Source organism: Cryptomeria japonica, chromosome 9 (assembly GCF_030272615.1).
Source record: "Cryptomeria japonica chromosome 9, Sugi_1.0, whole genome shotgun sequence".
Lineage (NCBI taxonomy): Eukaryota > Viridiplantae > Streptophyta > Pinopsida > Cupressales > Cupressaceae > Cryptomeria > Cryptomeria japonica.
Window position 1 is genome coordinate 591,459,587 of NC_081413.1, and position 21,728 is coordinate 591,481,314.

General features: G+C 37.5%; 2 protein-coding genes across 5 annotated transcripts in view; both read right to left on the reverse strand.

The window, feature by feature from the left end:
- LOC131071844 (uncharacterized) overlaps positions 1 to 21,728 on the reverse strand; it is a 46,346-nt gene that overhangs the window by 11,860 nt on the left and 12,758 nt on the right. For all 4 annotated transcript variants that reach the window (XR_009112600.2, XM_058007807.2, XM_058007806.2 and 1 more), the window contains exons 5-6: positions 16,956 to 17,066; positions 16,794 to 16,841 (exon numbers count right to left, since the gene is read on the reverse strand). Coding sequence is in view for 3 of the 4 variants with exons in the window: in XM_058007807.2 (XP_057863790.1) it covers positions 16,794 to 16,841; positions 16,956 to 17,066 (159 nt within the window). In the remaining variant the exon portion in view is untranslated. The remainder of the gene's footprint in view (positions 1 to 16,793; positions 16,842 to 16,955; positions 17,067 to 21,728) is intronic.
- Positions 8,781 to 11,925, reverse strand: LOC131071846 (uncharacterized). Its single transcript, XM_059211169.1, has 5 exons — positions 10,999 to 11,925; positions 10,588 to 10,886; positions 10,089 to 10,485; positions 9,571 to 9,983; positions 8,781 to 9,459 (listed from the first exon to the last, which is right to left on the reverse strand). The coding sequence occupies exons 4-5, from the start codon at positions 9,944 to 9,946 to the stop codon at positions 9,089 to 9,091; spliced, it is 747 nt and encodes a 248-aa protein (XP_059067152.1). The 5' UTR covers positions 9,947 to 9,983; positions 10,089 to 10,485; positions 10,588 to 10,886; positions 10,999 to 11,925; the 3' UTR covers positions 8,781 to 9,088.

The following is a 21,728-nucleotide window of genomic DNA, read 5'->3' on the forward strand; positions in this document are numbered from 1 at the left end:
CTAATTTGAAAGATAAGTATAATAAAATGGAAAAAGTAATGCATACTCGGAAGGAATCCCGTATGGATTCGCTTGACTTCCCGAGGCCTTAAGCCAAATTCCGAGGCGGAATTCAAGTTTGAATTATGTTATTTAATTACTCCTAAGGACAGCGACCTTGGTGCACTTCTGTTAGAAGAGTGTAGTACTTAGTGAGTGGCTCAGGACCCGAATGGTCCCGATGAGTCTAAGTCTCTGGCCAGAGCACCTCCTATCCCAATTGGATAGATGCCTACCCCGTATGGGTAGATGCCTATCTCGTATTGGATAGATGAAATCTTATGTCCCGTATGGACCGATGCCTAACCCGTATGGATAGATGCTCATCCCGGATGGATGGATGCCTAATCCAAATGGATGGATGCCCATAGTATGCAATCGAATCAAACACAATGATTAAATTAAACAAAAAAAAAAGAATGGTCAATTTTGTTGGGTTAATTAAGGTGGGTTATTACAGATAAGCCCTCATGCATGTGAGTAATGTTCCTTACACGCCTTGAAATCTTGACCCTCTTCACATTCCTTTCCATGTTCATCCCCCTTGCATCAAATCTGGAAACAAACATAATTTGAATCAAAACATTGTAAAAAGTACTTTATCAAGCTTCCTACTGCCTTCTCTAAATCTGGAAATGAATTTTCTGATAATGGAAACATCTGATTTAGACTCTGATTTCTCTCCTTTTGACTTAATTCTCATCAATTTGCATCTGATTTTGTGTCTCAGGCCTGATTTATGTTGGTTTCAGGTGGTAAAGGAAGTGGAAGTGGAAAGAAATGGAAGTGGAAGTGGAAGTGGAAGTGAACGTGGAAGGTGAAGATCGCGCTTTGAGGAAGGCGAAGGAAATGTCAACGTAAAGTTTGCACCTTTGCTTGGGTAATGAAAGTGCTTAAAGTGAAAGGTCGCGATTTTGGACCCATAGTGGAAGTTCACACTTTTGAGGCTCGACTAGAAGTGTTAGGCCGCCTTTTGAAGCGGTAATTGGAAGTGTTAGTTTGCACTTTCAAGGGCATACTGGAAATGATAGTTCGCACATTTGGATGGGAACTAGAAGCGTTAGTTCGTACATTTGGAGCCTGATTGGAAGTTCCAAGTAGAAGATCGCACATTTGAAGGGGCAATTGGAAGTGTTCATTCGCACTTTCGAGGGTATACTGGAAATGATAGTTCGCACATTTGGATGGGAACTAGAAGCTTTAGTTCACACATTTGGAGCCTAGTTGCAAGTAGAAGATCGCACTGGAAGTGTTAGGTCACGTTTTGAAGGGGCAATTGGAAGTGTTAGTTTGCACTTTCAAGGGTATACTGGAAATGATAGTTCACACATTTGGATGGGAACTAGAAGCGTTAGTTCACACATTTGGAGCATGATTGGAAGCTGCAAGTAGAAGATCGCCCATTTGGATGGGCGCTGGAAGTGTCAAGTGTAAGGTCGTGCTTTTAAGTTATCACACGAAGTTCGCACTTCTTGAAGATAACTGGAAGTGGTTCATTATAGATTGATCATCTTGCTACCACATTCACTTCCTTGACTTGCTATTGATTAGGGTTGTAACAACTTCCTAGCAACGTACTGGCAAGATTGTGATTGTCTTCGAGTCAACGAAAATGCACAACGTAAAGTTCAGACATTTGGAGCCCAACTAGAAGTGATCTCAAGATGACAACTTTGGTAACTTAATCATTTCGCCTTGAGTCTCTTCATAATTACTTGAACTCTAGCCTATCCTTCCTTCCAAGCATTGAAAACAATTTGCCTTAGCCAAATTTTGGCACTTCAACTCTGATTTTGCAAGCAAAAGATGATCAAATGGAATGATCATCATGAATTGTTCACTTTGTAAGCCTTGAGAACTAACTAACCTCACTTCATCCTAAAGAGAGAGACTTGACTTGATTACCTCCTGGCCACCTAAGATACTACACTTCCTCAAGCACAAGGTTAATAGCTAAAGACACAACAACTAACCTAGAAAGCGAAAAAGTGGGGTCCCCATTTGCAATGGGACGATGTGTGAAAACGTCACAACAGTATGTCCCTTAGAAGTAAAGATATTAGAGGGGGTGTGGGTATGAATAAGAGAACAAAAACAGATATACACATCACCATTGATCAGATCTGAGCAAAACTGTTATTAAGTTACAGGCAGTAACATCCTTGTTCTTGGTGGTATGCATGGGAATGTGCTTAATATATGAAGCCTAAAAATGTTCTTATGCAGAATTTAATAGTAATAATAATATAGACTGCAATATGTATGACAGTAATACTTAATTTCATATACATTCATAGTACATGAAAGACTATTATATGCATAGCCCAATTACTTAATCATTTCTATCGAACACCCCCCCCCCCCAAAAAAAAAAAATAGTAATAATAATATAGAATGCAATATGTATGACAGTAATACTTAATTTCATATACATTCATAGTACATGAAAGACTATTATATGCATAGCCCAATTACTTAATCATTTCTATTGACCACCCCCCCCCAACCCCACCCTATAAGGAGAGGCGTGGTGTTGTTAGGGAGAAGCGGAGTAAATCCATCTTGTTGATGTGTTTTTTATGCACATGCAAACACAGAATAAAATACCATAAGTATCTTATCCTCTCTTGAACAAAGTTATTCGAATGCTGAAGATTTGCCTAAGGATCAATCGAAATAACTCCAAGATTCTTATATGTAGGGTCTCTACATGTGGATAAGCTCTTTTGGTTTGATGTGATTATGTTGGAATCACAATGAGAACTTACATTTGATTGCCTAAGCGTTTAATCTGCTGGAACTTGAGTCCTATCTACTCACCGGGAAGAATAAAGAAATAGCAAAAGGTGAAGGGCTCAGAAAGTCTACTCTAAGACCTAGAATGTGAGAAGATAGATGAACAACTAGGTGGAGTCCTACTGGGTTGGGTCTCACCATCAGGTTGAACAATCCGACACCAACTTAGTGCAATCTTCTAAGGGATGCTTCGAAAATAATCAAATCGTTACACCATCAGACACTGATCACCATTCAAGTTAATGCATGAACAATAAACACATAACGACTCGAGATTAAGCTCATTCTATGCCAATTGACCACACAGGGCGCACTTACAGTCAATAAGAGGCTAGTGGTCTGGACTATGCGGATTCCAAGCGAGTGCATTCAGTAACTTCTTTCATTCAATCTAATCATTTACCATCTAAAATGAAGATTCAACAAGAAACCATGCATATTACAAGAAACAAAACATTTCACATTAACTTCAATGAAAAATGAAATTTGTTTACAATTTTGGGCAACAATCTCTTGCCTTCTCTCCCTACTCTACTCTAATTGCTTATTCTACTGACTACTCACTATTGACTAATAGCTATTCTTACCACTATTAACAATTGACTAACTATTCCCTTTTACAAATGAAGAGCCAAAGCTTTATATAGAGAGCTCTTTACATTTCAATGGCTCCGATTGATTTACAATCAATGGCTAGGATTTCAAGATGAAAACCCTAATTAGGGTTAGTTACAACAAACTCTTTTAGCCAATGAGAAAATTACATTCAATATTTGAGAATTAATAGGAAATAGGGGTAGGTACATCGAAGTTTGTGCCTTCATGAATAGGCATGATTCACTGAATCTGGACACGCTGATGTGGACCCTTCTGACTGGAGAAACAGTGACTAGGATGCCACCTTATTTGGTACTTGCTCTATGATGACCTTAGTCGATCCTCCTTTGTCTTTGATGTACTTGATGAGTGGCACACCTTTCCTTGGCTCTCGTGTTTGATGAAGCCTCTTCACAGTCAAGTCACTCCTCCTCTGGTAGCTCACCTCGCCTTGAAGTGTTTATAAGATCTTTCTTCTCTGCCATCTTGTGATTTCTCCATGTGGTAGAATGAGGTCCTTGAGGATGGTTAGCTCCATTGCTAGCAACTGTTAAACACTTAAAGTCTTCAGCACTTTGAGTCTTCTTTTATGTGCTTAAGGGGCCTCTTGAGGATGATGAAGCTTCCTAATGGCGTCCTACTTATCTTTGTCTATTCTTCCTTCTAGCCCAGCCTTCTTGATCTACAAAGAAAACAAAAGATGATTAAGAATACATGATATATAATCATTCTAACATGGCATTTCTTACCTTAAATCATCAATAAGAAGATATTTGAATCAATTTCCCTTGAAGCTAGGAGGAAAAGACACACTTTTAGAAGAAATTCGCTTATGTACCTTAGAGAGGGTCAGGAGCGAATTTGACATTTGTGTTCAAATTCATCAAGTTTACTCATTTCTACTAGCTCACACCATGATTATAGGTCCTTAAGGCTTGGATGAGGTCATTCTTCCTTATGCAAAGTTCTTGAACTAAGGATTCTACCCAAACTAGAGGTGAGATGTAGATTTTGAAAGAATTCGCTCCTGTACCTTTGGAAGGGTCAGGAGCGAATTTGATCCTCTAGGCTCAATTCATACTCCTTTTCACTTAGCCTTGTCTTAGACTTGACCTTTCAATCCCTCTCCTGAAGACATTATTGATTTGACCCCCAAAAGGCCTAAAAGAAGGATTTCACTTTGGACCTTAGGCAAGGACGGGACTTATAACGAAATTCGCTCTGGACCCTCTGCAAGGACAGGACCTATAATGAAATTCGCTTTGGACCCTCTGGAAGGGTTATGAGTGAATTTGGCATTTAGTCTCAAATTCATCATTTCCTTTGCTTCAATTCACTTCTCAAGGTAAGTATACATCAACCCTCTCTCAACCACGCCATAGAAACAAAGATTTTGACCCCAAACAAGGAGTAAATAGATGTTTAGGAAAATTCGCTCTGGACCCTTTGGAAGGGTCAGGAACGAATTTTGCATTTTGCTCAATTTTCCTTTATAAAATTCATTTCTCATCCTTTTCTCATCAAAAACAAGTCTTTTGCCCTCAAAAATGCTTAGGAATAGGTTAGTTCAAAGGTTTGAGCAAGGTACAAGGCTTCTTGAAGAAATTCGATCTGGACCCTTTGGAAGGGTCAGGAGCTTAAGTGAAATTCGCTCTGGACCCTTTGAGAGGGTCAGAGGCGAAATTCATATTTTCACTCAATTTATCCTTCATTTCTCATAGCTTTGCCTTAGACTTCAACTTTGATCCTTTTCTTTCCATGATCTTGCAAATTTGCTCTCACTATTGCTCAAAATGACAACCATTCAATGACTTTGGTGAAGAATTAGGTCTCCTCAAGGATTTCGCTTTGGTACCTCTGGAAGGTACATGACCCTTTGAGAAAATTCGCTCTGGACCATTTGGAAGGGTCAGGAGCGAAATTTTGCTTTTTGGCTCAAATTCCTCATCCAATATTGTTGCAACTCATTCCAAGGGCATGGATCAATCATTCTTCATTCAGTCAAGGCCTGGAAGCAAGGGTTATAGTCCAAGTTAGGACCAAGAGAGGTTTTTTAAGGAATTCTCTCTTGTCCCTTTAAAAGGGTTAGGAGCGAATTTTGCAATAATGCTCAAATTCGAGACTTTCTCTCCAAATTTCCAAGTCCAAGTTTGTCCAAAGCATCTCCAAGGGTGAATTCAAGCTATTTAATCCATGCCTTAAAGTGAATTTTTTTGTCCAAAATAGGAGGGCAAAGAGAGCTAAGGAAATTTCGCTCCTGTACCTCTAGAAAGGTCAGGAGCGAAATTCACAATCTTAGCTCAAATTCTCCATTGTCTTCTAGCCTTTGCGTTCTAGTCTCATTGATATGCTTCTACAAGGGATAGGTAAGTGGATATTGCATAAACAAGAACCTGAGATAGAATATTTCATCCAGTTTGGGGGGGGAAGCTTTCTTTTGAGGAATTCGCTCCTGTACCCTTGGAAAGGTCAGGAGCGAATTTGAGGTTCTCACCCAAATTCCTCATTGTTCATGATCAAAAGCTTGCTCAACTTAATGTCCAAGGCATCCTTGACTTGACTCAACGGCATAGGTCTCAAAAGGCAAGACTCCTAGCATGACACAAAGACTTCCTCAAACTCAATCAAGACTCAACCCTAGAAACAAGACCCAAGCCTAACTAAGAGGAGGGTTTCAAACTTTCAACAGAAACCCTAACCTGGACCACCTACTGCCCCACTTCAATTCAAGCAGACCCTATTAGTTTTAAACAATCAGATGTTAAGTTTAAGCAATAAGATTATAACAGACTGTAAATGAACAGTAACAGCAATGAAAACACAAGACAAAACACACCAATACCCTGGGAAAACCTCCCTCTTGGAGGTGAAAAACCCAGCCTCAAAATACAATATGTATTATCTCAAATATAGGCAATTACAAGGCAATGAACTTATCTCAGACTGCTGTCCAATCAGCAAGTTAGCATATCACGATCTCACTTTACATAACAATGAAGATCGCAGCTCTTATCAACAGCAGATGACTAAGGAGGATCAGCAGCAGATGTCTAAGGGAGACTTGACCAGATTCGCACAAGGAGAGGCCTCATCAAGTTCGCATGATGATCTTGACAACTTCGGCACAATCAGCCTTGATGAATTTACACAATAGGCTTGGACAAGTTCGCATAAGTGGAGGAGAGATCGTTGTTTGGAGGGCAGATAACATTTGAATGAGATTATGATAATGACTTCATTTGATGTTAGTTTTATATCCAACCTTTGGCGCCAATCTCCCAAGACGGCTTGCATATTTATTTATTTATATTATATTGCCATTTTATAAGTTACATCATTTGCCTCCACGTTACATGTGTTTGGGCCCAGCCCTAATAGTTCATTTGCCTTCACGTTACATGAGTTTGGGCCCAGCCCTAAATACTTCATTTGCCTTCACGTTACATGTATTTGGGCCCAGCCCTAAGTGGTTCGAATTACATGAGAGAAAATACATATGGATTTTAATTGTCATAGACAACATTAAAATGCAATAGTCAGGTATCCAACCTAGCTATTATTTTCAACAGATCCTGCTATCCTAATGATCTCTCTGGCAACTCTCTAATACAAAGATTAATAGCCAAGAACCTAAAAGACTAAGCCAAGAAAACAAACCCTAGAAAGCAAAAAGTAGGGGTCCCCATTTGCAATGGGGCAATGTGTGAACACGTCACAACACATCCTAAATTAGGTGAGCCCCAAGGGTGGTCTGGACGGATGTTCTTGAAACCTAGGCCCAATAATGGAGGTGGTGTCATCACGCCATAGACAAGTAAATCCCCTTCCAGGATTGAGGATTAGAAAGGAAGTAAAAATTGTGGCTTGAATATATTCACTATCAATTGTACTATGAATTAGTATGATTATCTAGTTTAATAAATTAATTTAAGACATGATAATATTATGTAATGGGTGTTGATTATTGGGAAATTGGCAACTTCCTAGTAGGGGACATTGCATTCCATTGAATTCTCAACCCAAGGACTGGATTTCTTCAACAAAGGGGGAAATAGGATCAAAGCAACACCACAAATAAGATACCAATAAAGATACAGAAAAGATTGAGCTCAAGCATTGTCTCCAACACACTTAGTGATAGTTTCGGGACCATAACAAGGTAGAAGATTGTGAGACTACTAAAGCACTTCCAAATATGTAACCAGATCTTATCACCAACCTTTAACTCGTATGAAACTCAATGTTGGCTATGGTGTTGCTTGTACTTGGTCAGGCATGCTCAAGCTTGTCATGTACTTGCCATTCAATGTTTTAGATCATGTTAACAAGCTTGGCAGCAGAGTAAATAGCTTCTTGCATTGAAACACCATCAACATTAAACAACAGTTGATATGCTGATTTGATTACCAATTGGGAGCGAAATTCTAGTTGTGTGGGGCTTTTCATGTAAATGGAAGGTAAACTTTCATACCAAGAACATGGATGCTTAATATTGAACTTGAGAAGAGGATGGAGAGTGATTATGTTGATGACTTTGGGTTGTCCATTGATAAATGAAAGGAAGTTGTAGACAACATCAACTTTGTATCCATGAAGTACAAAAAAGTCTTGTAAGACAATAAAATGTTTCCAAGAACCAAAAGGCTCCCCCATCAAATATTTTTGTATCCTGTGGGTACTTCGTGGCAAAGAAAGTAAAAGGATTCCATTTGGTCCACTTTGAATCCAATAAGATAGATACACAGATCATGTTTGATAATAATTAGTTCACATTTCTGGCCCATGGTGTTTATGGGACAGAGATAACGAGATGACAAGGGATGCATTTCGAGGATGGCACTCCAAGAGACATTTTTTGAGGATGGCAGGCGGACGACAATATATATAGTTTTTTAAGGGGGTTGGAAATATGCATATATATATATATGGAAAGAGAGAGAGAGAGAGAGAGAGATTTCTACAAGTAAATGAATAGAAAAATAACAGCAGCAATATAACATGTCAATGTTAAAATGATGTTGGATGATTTCTGCAAAAGTCTGCAATGCCTACAACATTCCAAAAAGAAATTGTTTATTTATACTTTTCACACAATACCACACTGTACAGACCAAAGTTAAACTACTCGCCACTCGGCAAAACTCACCAAGGCCTGGAAAAAAAAACTCAAGAAAAACTCGGGGAAATCAGCGAAAAACTCGGCAACTTAAAAACATACTTAAATTTCATTAAAAATGCATTTTTTTTGCAAAATTTATTGAGAAGATGCATCCAATGAGTCAATAAATGAGAACACAAAAGAAACAAGCTGATTCTAGATATATTTAAATGCAAAGTATCTACAAAATCGCATCCTCATGAGGAATGCTGATGGCTGGAAGCCTGGAAGCAAAATAGTAAATAGTTTTTGTAAAACCAAAAGTAAATACATCATTACAATTACAACTTCCTCTTCCCAGCTCTAGCAAAAACTAGGGGAGAGGTAGAACTAGAGGGTCTAGTCCTAGAAGTCTGCAGTGGGCGTGAGTCACATGACTGTGCCTCCTCGCTCGGTATGGCTGGCTCATCCTCAATCCTGGCTGAAGCTATGTCTCCACCTTCTTGTGGCACTGGCAATGACACCTCATCCTCATCCTCATCCTCTTCTTCCTCGATGTCATCCAGCGTGAAAACCAAATCCATGCCCCTCCTCCATAGCCTGCCTCTTGAAATCAATGATGTCATCCTCGGAAAACAATGGATACTGCTCCTGTGGTGTCCAATCACTGTAAGGATCTATATCATCCAAGTCAATTGGACCACCTTCTACTTCCTCCACCTTCCTTACGCGCAATCGAAGATTATATTGCACGAAGACAAGGTCATTGAGGCGTTTCTGCACTAACTTGCTCCTCTTCTTCATGTGGATTGCTTCAAACAAGCTCCAATTGCGCTCACAATTGGATGAACTACAAGGCTGACATAAGACTCTGAGGGCAAATACTTTGAGATGTGAGGTGTTTCCACCCCAATTTTGACACCAAGCATCTGCAAAATAAAAAAAATTGAAAAGTTAGAAAGCAAATAGAAAAGAGAAAACATAATTTATCAATTTATCAATCACTTTAGATCCCAAAATCCAAATGGCAAATGTTATACCTGGGGTTTCAGTGGTTCTTCCTCTCCTAGCCAACTCTGAAGAGAATAGCTTACTCCTTGCTTCCTCATAATTTTGGAGTTCGCCCACAATGAGGTCTCTCTCCTCAACATCGGGTACCATCCTCTCAATGCATGTATTGAGGCCCTCCATAACCTCTCTATTAAGATCTGAGTAAGAACCCCTGAACCTAAAACGAGGGTTAAGGAAGTACCCTGTTGCATGAATGGGTTGTTGGAGCTGGTTGTTCCACCTCCTATCAATAATTTCCCAAATGGGATCAAATTTGAGTCTATCCCCCTTGTAGAAATTTTTGATAGACTCCTTGGCCCTATCCATGGCCTCATAAATATACCCCATTGGGGTTTTTATCCTCATCCACCAAGCGGAGAACTCTAACCAAGGGCTCCAACACCTACAATTGAAAAATACAAATTACAAAAAGATTAATTAATGAAGTTACAAATTAGTGATGAAAGACTTGAATCAAGAATAATTAAAAAAAAAGTTTCGAAGTTACCTTCACAATCTCTACAGCCCTTTGTGCAAATTGGTTGTCGAAGACTATGCATGCGACAGCCTCTCCTTCAAGCTTCTTTGAATATAGTGAGTTTAGCCATGCTCCACTCACAAACATTTGTTTCAAAGAAGTCAATACAGCAAGAAGGCTTTGCAACGTTAAGAAAATCATTGCAAACCTTGTGACACCAACTCTCACCAAATCTTTCCCTTCGGTGTGCTCTCTCATCAAATTTAGAACCCAAGGATGATTGTAAATATATTTGGTGATCCTCTTGCATCTTCCACAACTAGAGTCACCCACTCAAGTTTTCCTATGTCCTCCAAAAGAAGGTCAAGGACATGTGCTGCACAAAGTGTCCAAAAAAGAGTGGGGTGCCTCTCTTGGAGGATTCTACCTGCAAAAGAAGAAGTTATTCTTAAGAAAGATGCAACCAAGAAAAACAAAGCCACAACAAATGAAAAATATTGCTAAAGGTGATAATTCAAAAGGATTCTACCTGCTGACACATATGTTGCTGCATTATCTGTGATGATTTGCACCACATTCTCTACTCCCACCTCCATGACAACGTGCTCCAACATTCCAGCCAATGTTTCTCCATTTTTCACCTTGCTAAAGGCATCAACCGATTTCAAGAACACTACATTTTCCTTGCAAGCAACCAAAAAATTAATGATGGTGCAGTTCTTGCCATCTATCCACCCATCAAAAAGAATGGTGCGGCCATATTTTGCCCATTCAATTTTTTATTCCTCCACCACTTCTCTTGCCCTAGCAACTGCATTTGTGAGCAACCTACAAGAACAAAGTGAAATTAGTTCTTAGTACACAATTTTGATTTAATAAACAAGAAATCTAAAAAACAATAAAAAATGAAATCAAGTGGACTATTTAGTAATTTACTAACCTCCCACTCAAATCCTTGTGAGAAGGGGCCTTGTACCCCTTTCCTACAACTGTCATTGCGGTCACCAAATTCATCCAAAAAGGATTGTTTGCCACATTGAATGGAATGTTGTTGAAGTACCAAAAATCAGCACATGCAATGTCAACTTTTTCATGTCCCTCCCTATTCCATCTAGTGGCCTCTAATGATGGTTGTGCTCCAGGTGTGTTCTTGGGCACAAAATAATCACCTATGGACCTTGATCGTGATGCAACAGTGCCATTGTCAATGTCAAGTACTTTACTAGAGGAAGCAAAAGCGATGGGCGAGGTGGTGGTGGGTTTGCGGATACGTGGGCCACGCCGAGAGCCCACTATGCCCTCAAAAGCTTCTTGTTCTTCTTCAATGTCGATAGAAGCACCTTGACATTCAGCTATGGCTGATCTCATGGCTAGCTTTGCCCTCTCCCTTTGCAATTTCTTCTCTTCCCCAACTACAAGTAGGGCATTCATTTGTCTTTTATTTCAAGATTGGTCCCTATGCATTCTCTAGCATCATGTTCGTCTATGCCTGCAAGGTGGTATTTGAGACGGTTGATGCCCCCATGAAGTATTTTTTCACACTTTATGCAAATAACTGTCCCAGGATCCGGTCCCCTATAGGCACCTTTAGGACGGGTGCCTATATATCCAGATGGGCATGGTTCTTGTGGCCAATCAGAACTTGCCATAATTAATGCTTAGTTAACCAACACATACAAAGTGAAAAACAAGAAGTTTACATTTTAGTTAAACAATTTAGCAAACTATCTAAATTAGTTGAAAAAAATTTAGACATCATTCAAAGTTTAAAAAGAAAAAAAAAAACTATTAGGGCTTGATTTTTTTGGAAAACTAGATATCCTACAAAAAAATAGTGAAAAAATCAACAAAACTTGTCAAAACTAGTGTTAAATCTTGTTCAAATAACTTAAAAAGATTTTAGACTACTTAGGAATGATTTCTAACTCATCTAGATTAAACAAAAAATAACCATAATGTTTTAAAAAAGCATAGAAAAAAAATAAAAAACCAACCTGAGAATCTGATTTTTCTTGAAAAAACACCTCAAATCCACTTGGAATTCACAAGAATCGCTCAAAATCACCTTGCAAGAGTGTTGGAGTCACTCTTCCCCCTTCTCAGCAAAAAACCCAAGCTAAAATGATGAATTAAATTGTGTTTTTGACATTTTTCGCTTTTGTGCTGTAGCAGCTGAGTTTTTGTCACGGGACTCGCCGAGTTTTTGACAAAAACAGGCCAAGTTTTTTTCAAAAACTCACTGAGTTTTTGACAAAAACATGCCAAGTTTTTTTCAAAAACTCGCCGAGTTTTATTCGTGAGTTTAAGTCAAAAAAACTTGCAGGGGTGGAAAACTCTACGAGTTTTTACAACTCGCCGAGTACCCTGCGAGTAGTCCAACTATGTCACAGACTATGGAAAATGCACCTTTATCTCTCTTGCAACTGACAATAATAATTGACTTGAATAATACCACATCAAGAATTTTAAAGTTTGAGACTTTTTTGAACAATGAAATTAGAAATCCAAAATATTACTGTTAGTATCAACTGTTATATAACTTCAATTATTAACTACGAATCTGAATCATGATATATTTATTACTGTTACACTCCATTTGTTGTCACTTCTAAGATGATTAATTTAATTGTTGTTATACTGCTGTCATCATGTGTTTATTGCTGCTGTTTTAATGTTGTTGATGTTTACTGATGTTCTAATGCTATCATGATATATTTAACAGTCTTTTTTTAATATTATAAATGATTCATTTTTTAAACATTATAAAAAAAAATTGCAAGGAGTGCCTAGCCGCCCCAAGACAATTGAGGGACATTCAAGACATCCCCAGTCGCCTTGGGAATGGCTAGGCATCCTCGATGTGTTTCCTGCTGTCCCCGATTTTAGGAACGTGTTCCAGTATATTTCCTCATTTTCTGAGTTTGGGGGAGGGGGGAGGGGCGCTAGGGGATGTCCCCTAACATCCCCCATAACCAAAATGCCTCTAGGGACGAGGATATAGGTTTGCGGGGTGGGGATGCATTCCCATGTAACACAAGTTCATATCCCTGCTCCATTTCCAATACATGTCATGCTTTTTAAAACAATATTACTAAATTAATGCTATTGAAAGACTTCAACATACCAATATGATGCAAACTATCATTGTCATTAAACAATGCCCAAATTTGTAATTTTGATATAGAGATGTTGATATAATCACACCTCCTAGACTAACATGAGAATTCAATGGCATTCACTTGATTTTAAAATAGACTACACGATAATATTCCATGTATATCATTAGACATGAGAGTACATGAGAGTACAAAAGAGTTGGGAAACTTATCATCTCCAATGTCACATCTCAGTTAATTTTCCACAATTTTGTAACATAATTGAAAGTGATTTAAGGACAAGTTGTCTCAAACTTCATCATATCAAGACATTTTATCAAGATTACGAAACAATCATTTGCCATGATGATCTATAATCTCCAGAACTGATGAAATAAATCCAAATAGGTTTTATTTGATGAGAATTGACATGACGAGATTTAGTTCTCAACCAACTTCATAAAGGGCCTATACGCATTAAAATATTTTCAAGTATGTGTATGTTGAAATGATGCAATAATGGAAAAATTATGCTAATATTATCAACGAGATGAATTTGAACAAGAAAATAATATTATCTAGAGATAAGGATGGTGTCCATGTTGATTGTAACTAGGTAGAATGTGGATTCCAATTGCCTTAAGGCAACATTGGAATCCGCCAAGGGCTGGGCCCTTCTCTCCCCTCTCACACGCCACTCAAAAGGGAAACATGTTCCCTCTAATAGGGCCGACCCTATAAAGTAATAAAATAAATAAAAAAAGGGATCAGCACCAAGCCGACCTCAAATAGGTCCTCTTGCCTCATATAAATAAACAACTACTTGACCTCATTAATATACAATGATATCACATGCAATAATCATTCTGCAAGTGCGAAAATCAGAAAGAAAGAATTCTAAATGCGAGCTGAAGGAAGTGTGCATTGAGGCGACTGTTAATACAAGGGTGAACTTCAATAGAAGATGCGAATGGCAAGACATATGTGAAGCCAAAGACAATTTCCAGATCTGTTCATCTGAATGTCATCTTGCTGTTATATGCAAAGCATATTCAAGAGGTGTATTGCTGTGTGAAAGGCTTAGACAAATTGGTGTGCCACATCAAAGCTACCAGCTAAGTAATGTACTGTTACAATTGGATATAATTCATAGTCAGATCTGAGGATCTGTTGGCTGGGTTTTTCCTCCTAGGAGGTTTTCCCAGGGTATTTGTGTGTCGTGTTCATTTTGCTCAATTTATGTTTATGTCTAAGTCTGAAAGTAATTAAACTAAACAGCAAATATATTGATTTAGTAATTAACTTCAGTTTTCTGGGTATAGTTTAAATCTGAAAGTCTAAAATTCAACAATCCATACTAAATATGTTTCATACAGTGATCTAGGACACGAGGTAGCTTGTGGGAAAACACACCAAAACAGGTTCTAATGAGATGTATACAAAGTACAAACAATGAGGAAAAGAAAGAGTGCAAAAAAAACAAAAATCATAGTCCTAAGACAAAGTGAACTCAGTGACAATACAACATGCTAGAATTGTAATGCAAGATTGCATTAAGCAAAACTATGTATAATGATTTGAAGAATAGTTATGTTACATTCAAAAGAAAAAAGAGAAGAAGATGACTTAAAAGATAGGAGAAACAAAACCACTCATATTATATCATTTTGTATTCTCCATTTGTCATTTCTTGCATGTATTATGAAGCAATTGCACTAAACAAGATTGGCATCGTCAAAATTATCTAGCATAGAATATTGAGAGTTAGGTCTTCAATGTATGGCTACTCTTAATAGAATAGCTTTGACGTTGCTGATGAAGACTGCTTGTTACATGGAACCCTTCCATTGTACCCCAGATGTGTTAACACTTTAATTTGTATCTTGCATCTTATTCTGATTGGTCTTTATACTAGATTGATGTATAGACAACTCTTCTAAGTGGTAATATAGAGGAAGAAATGTATCTAAAACAGGTTGAGGTCTGTTGGAGATGTAGAGTTGATGTTGCATGGCTTTGTGAATTTAGACTGGGTAGGTGATGCTAATAGTAGGAAGATCACTCCAAGTTTTTGTTTCAAATTGCGGTTGGGTATGATATCCTGGTTCAACAGGTAGCAAGTAACAACACATTGAGTTCAATACAAGCAAAGAATATGGCAGCATCATCTGCTAGTTGCAAGGCTATCCAACTTTCCAAGTTGATAGCATTCGCAACTGATCAGATGTTAGAGCCAACAGTTGCATGCTATAATAATCAAAGTTGCATTGAGTTTCTAATAATACAGTGTTTGGTGACCATTCTAAGCATATAGACATTTGGTACCATTTCCGCAAGGACAGAGTTTAAAAGGGAGCAGTGATACTTGAATATGTTCCCTCAAATTCACAACATGTAAATATTTCGACAAAGCCCCTAGCTAAGGGGACACTGTCAGATGTGGAGAGATAGACTTGGATTGCTGGATAACACTTTCCTTGAAAAGAGGGAATGTTAGAGTTTTCACCTTGAGTTGCTTAATCAATGTTCTCATCGTAACAGCAGAAAATACAAACCTGTGTGCAGCTAAGAGATCAACATGGAGAGAACATAGTTATTTGGGAGAATGAGGTCCAGTTATGTAGGGAATCTTCTTTGATGTTAAAACCCAATTAACTATTTAAGACTTCAGTAATTTGTTAACGTAGCTTAGTCTCAACTTCTTTGATTGGTAGTATACATTGTTAGACTAGATTGCTTGATTAACTAGACTAGTTGATTGACCACTCAATCAGAGTGTTGCTCCAATAAGTTGTAAGCTTAAAATGGAGCTTTACTTAGCACCTCTTCTAATTTCTCTTTCTTAGATTATTAGTGCATTTTTCTATTTAAAAGGCACATATTCTAATTTTAATCATGATGCGCATTGAGTCTCTCTTCTAAAAATTTATTCCAGTGCAATGTATTTCTTTTCAAATTTATTGAGAAGACAATTACAGGTTTGGGAGTTCAATACAGTGCATTTTCTGTTCACATTTTCAATAGAACGTGTTTGTAGATTAGAATAATCAGAGATCATTGTTTTGAATCTTAGTTAAAGTTTTTGTGTTTTAAGCTTCCTAGTTTTAGGATTAAATTTTGTGGTTGCAGAATCTGCCCACCATGGTCTAAAAATTAACATTATCAATTAGGTGATATTAGTTTTGTGTCGCTGATAAATTCATTTCAAACCCATTTCATCTAAGAATGTGTTTCACAAATACCATTGTCATCTATCCTGTTCGCAATATTGTTTGTGAATTATATGCCTAAATTAGGAAGATTTGTGGCTTGCTCAAAATTGTGTTCTTTTCATTAGCAACATAATCATGAAATGCATTCAGAATTCTCCTATTTTATTTTCAAAGTTTAAATGACTGGAGTAAGTTGAGAGATGCAACATACAAGTTCTGTTTTTAATGTGTCAAATTCTTATATACATTGTTGAGAGAAAACCTCCTTGAGAACATCTTTTCATGGTATTTCCATTACAATACAAACTGGTTTACAAACTTAAGGATGCATTCTGAAATATATAGCAAAACTTCCGAATTATCCTACAAAAACCTTGAAATGTGCAGATGCAAAAAGGAAGAGACGGTAATAAGATATTTAGGCTCACCTCATGAGCTCTTCTTCCTCGGGATCTTCTTTGCCAAAACTTACTTTACTGCAAAAAATCGAGAATATTTTTTATTAGCTATTAAACTCTTCGCATATAATCTGCAGTTGATAAAATCTACAGATTTTAGAACATGACAAAAAGAGATTTAGAAGAGTGTACCTGCAAATGAGAATCCTGAAGAGATGTAGAGACCCAATAGAGAGACTCCTGACTGCTTGATCCACATTCTCCCTTCTGAAGATATACACTATAGGATAACCTAAAAGCCACCTGCACATTGTAAATTACTTAGATTCCCCGTAGTACTAAAACCCCACTCGAAGCCAATATGATACATGAAGGCCAGAACTGCTTCAATAATTTGTGAAAAGGATCTGTATAGAAAGCTAACATTGACTTTCAGATCAAAGAAAAGGACCAAACAAAGTACATGCAATGATGATAAATATGTTGAATATGTATAGCTTCTGTTCGCTGATCAAGTCTACAATTCAACTGTCTGATTGGCCTATTGGCCTCAGACATTTGAATATCTGTTATCTGCTTGTCATCAATTACTATTATTATTGGTCTTCATTTATCATCGATTTAATTGCTGATCAATTTCTTTTTCTTTATTAGTTGATTGTTAGTGACCGATGATGATCGGTTATATTTAACTAATGGTTATTACGTGTTTATTTAGTATTCCAATTCATTAATGAATCGATACGGGTTTCTCAAGCCACCCTTCATGTTAAAGGGACACGATCCTTAAGGAAGTCTGTGGATATCACATTTAAGTATAATATGATTTCCTTAGAACAGTGGTAGAAGAGGATATAGCAGATCAATATACTAGTATCGGTGGAAAGATATACGACCATTGAAACTACAAATTATCAGTGTGTGTGAATATATATATATATATATACATTGTAATCTAAAACTATATCAGATTGAAAGTGGAAACTGAAACTGAAGTCTATTGGGTTCAAATAATTAAAAACATAAAATTACCTAATCATATAAATCTGATCCAAAATTAACATGGTATCAATAAGAAAAAGATCAGATCAGATTTAAATAGGCAAGACTACTCTCTATATATTATTGAATTCGTCAACTCCCTTCTATACATCAAAATGGTGAATGGTGTTAGATTTGAGGATTGACTTGAAGGAGCTTCCAACTTTGTATCTTGGAAGTTTAGGATCATGCTTGCTTTTAGAGAAAACGAATTAGATGAATTCGTAAAGAAAGCTATACCGGTACTTGACAAAGAAAGCGAAAAGCTCCAATGGATTAAAAAGAACAATAAAGCTATGAAAATGTTGGTGGATGCAGTGAAAGATCATATTGTACCAATTATCTCAAAATTGAAAACAGCCTATGATATGTTCAAATCATTAGAAAGTATGTATGAGATAAATAACACTAGTAGAGCTCTTGCATTAAAGCAACAGCTCCATCAAGTTAAAATGATCAAGGGCGAAACTATCACCTCATACTTCATGAGGATAACAGAACTGAGAGACTAGCTCTCCACCATTGGTCACACAATTGAAAGTAAAGAGTTAACCATGTTGGCTCTCAATGGTCTCCCTTCTTCTTGGGAATCATTCATTCAAGGGATAAGTGCACGATCTAAACTTCCTAAGTTTGATCATCTAAAAACTAATTGCATTCAAGAAGAGTCGAGACTAATCACAAGAGAAGGATTGGACAAAGCTCCACGAACAATGACATTCATGTTCTAGCCACACACTCCACCAAGAAGAAGGGAAAGAAAGGATACTTCTAAAGAAAGAAAGACAAAGAATCAAATAGTGTTTCTACGTCCAAGAGAAGGAAGGATATGTCAAAAGTACAATGTTTCAGATGTGACAAATATGGTCACTATGCCATGAAATGTCCTACCAGGACAATGCCTCAAGCTTCCATTGCACATGTTGACGAAACCCTTCCTCAAGGAGATTCAGATGGATTCATCTTCTATTTGGCTCTTTCAAGTCATGTGGCTACCAGTCACAACACTTGGATAATTGATATTGGGGCATCACGCCACATCACGGGATTTAGAGAACATCTAGATAACTTGGTGGAAAATACATCAAATGAGAATGTTACCATTAGAGATGACTCTAGCTATACAGTGAAAGGGTTTGGGACCTCTACTCTACAACTAAATTCAGGCATATCCATACAATTGACTAATGTATTATTCGTACCAGGGATTAAGCGAAACTTGGTCTCCATATCAGCCTTGGAAGAGAAAGGCTACCGAATTACTTTCATGGATGGCAAGGTCCTAACATGGCCCAAGAAGACAAACATCAAGAAGGCCCAAATTATAGGAGTTCGCCATGGATGTCTCTATCAACTTTGCATTACTTCTTCTCAAGCACTAATTCATTATTCTTCAAACACATGTGAGATTTGGCGTAGAAGATTGGGGCATCTTCATTTTCGTGCTCTACCTTCGATGGAAAAGATGGTGACAAGACTTCCCAAGATTAACCAAGAACGTGAAGAAACTTGCAAAGGATGTGCCTTGGGGAAGAACACTAAAGGTACTTTTCATAACAGTGAAAGTAGATCTAAATATGTTTTAGAACTTATTCATTCAGACTTATGTGGCCCCATGACAATAGCTTCCTTAGGTGGGTTCTTGTACTATGTTATTTTCATTGATGACTATTCTAGGAAAACTTGGATATATTTTTTGAAAAGTAAAGAATCTGATTAAGTACTAAAGAGATTTAAGGTAGTAAAAAATATGTCAGGGAAAAGAATCAAAACCTTAAGATCAGCTAATGGAGGAGAGTGTACCTCTAATAACTTTAGAAACTTTTGTAGTGATGTTGGGATTAAGATGGAGTTTAGTGTTCCCTATAACCCTCAACAAAATAATGTGGTAGAAAGGAAAAATAGGACCATTGTAAAAAATCAGCCAAAGCCATGATTCATGACCAAAATCTTCATACTTTCTTTTGGGCTAAAGCATCTAGAACTATTGTCTATATTCAAAATAAATGCCCTCGCAGCATTTTGGGAAACAAAACACCTGAAGAAGCATTCACAAGAGTAAAACCTGATATAAGCCACTTGAGAATCTTTGGTTGCCCAGTATACATACACATACCCAAAGATAAAAGATCTAAACTAGAACCTTCAGGCAAGAAAGGAATTTTTGTAGGCTACAGTGAAACATCTAAAGCCTATAGGATCTATATTCCAGGACAAAAATTGATTGAGTTAAGTAGGGATGTAATCTTTGAAGAAGATGTTGCATTCAGAAAATCCAAGGATATCCATGAAATAGGCATTGAAGATCAAGAGCCTCCTCAAAGTATGAAAGAAGACCATACTCCTGAGATTCAGAGGGAGACTCATGAACTTGTGGAAGATGTTAATCCAAATGAACCCTGGGGTCCTACTGATGGGCCTAGAGACATTGTTGTAAACCAAAAGAGACCTCTTTGGGCAAGAAAAATGATGCAAGAGGCTAAAGGTTTTGCAGCACCAAAAGGAACCTTCAGGAAAAGTAAAAGACCACACAGATTCTCCAGCTATGTTGCATTAATGAGTGAAATCATTGAGTCAGAACCCACTAGTATTGAGGAAGCTTCTAGTCTTCAAGTTTGGAAAGATGCTATGACAGAAGAATAGCAATCTATTCTAAAGAATGATGTTTGGGACATTGTACCTAGACCAGAAGGTAAATCAATTGTTTCCTCTAAATGGCTCTTCAAAATTAAACATGTTGCTGGTGGTAGGATAGAAAAATATAAAGTCAGATTTCTAGCTAGAGGATTTTCTCAAAAGGAGGGAATTGACTACAAAGAAACCTTTTCTCCTATTGCTCGATATACTTTTGTCAGAACCGTGATTGCTATTGCTGCATCAAAAGGGTGGAAGATCCATCAAATTAATGTAAAGACTCCCTTTCTCAATGGTGTGATTGAGGAAGAGGTCTACATTGAGAAACCTGAGGGTTTCGTGATTCATGGGAAAGAGTCTCATGTTTGTAAATTAAAGAAGGCATTGTATGGTCCTAAACAGGCTCCTCGTACTTGGTATGAAAGGATTGACCATTACCTTTTGGGCTTGGGTTTCTCCAAGAATGATGCAGATTCTAGCCTATATTTCATGGTAATTAATGGAGAAATATTGATCCTAATTCTTTATGTTGATGACTTATTAATTATAGGAGAAAATCATCTTATTATCAAATGTAAGCAAGAGTCAGCATCTGAATTTGATATGAAAGATCTAGGTCTATTACACTATTTCCTTGGTTTAGAAGTATGGCGGAAATCTGATGGAATCATTCTAAGTCAAGGATACCATTGACATTCTGAAAAGGTTTGGAATGATGGATTGTAAATCCATGGTTACACCTATGGAAACAAACTTGCATAAGTTAAGAAAAGATGCAGCTTATTCAAACTTGGCAGATCCCACTCTTTACAGGCAAATGATTGGGTCCTTGATGTACTTGGTCAACACTAGACCAAATATTTGTTATGCAGTGAGTGCACTTAGTCAGTTCATGAGTGAACCAAGACAAATACATCTGGTTGCGGCAAAGCATATTCTGAGATACCTACGTGGCACAATTGGATATGTTTAAAATATGATGATGTGGACCTAAACCTTCAAGGGTATACTGATTCTGATTGGGCTGGGAGTGTAATTGATCAGAAAAGCACATCAGGGTGTTGTTTCAGTTTGGGTTTGGTTATAATTTCCCGGTTCAGCAGGAAGCAGTCTTCAGTTGCACTCAGCTCCACAGAAGTAGAGTATATTGCAGCATCCATGGGGCTCGAGAAGCTATGTGGCTCAAAAAACTTCTTGTAGGATTGTTTGGACAATCCTTAGACCCTACTATAATCCATTGTGACAATCAGAGTTGTATAAAGCTTTATGTCAATACTGTGTTTCATGACA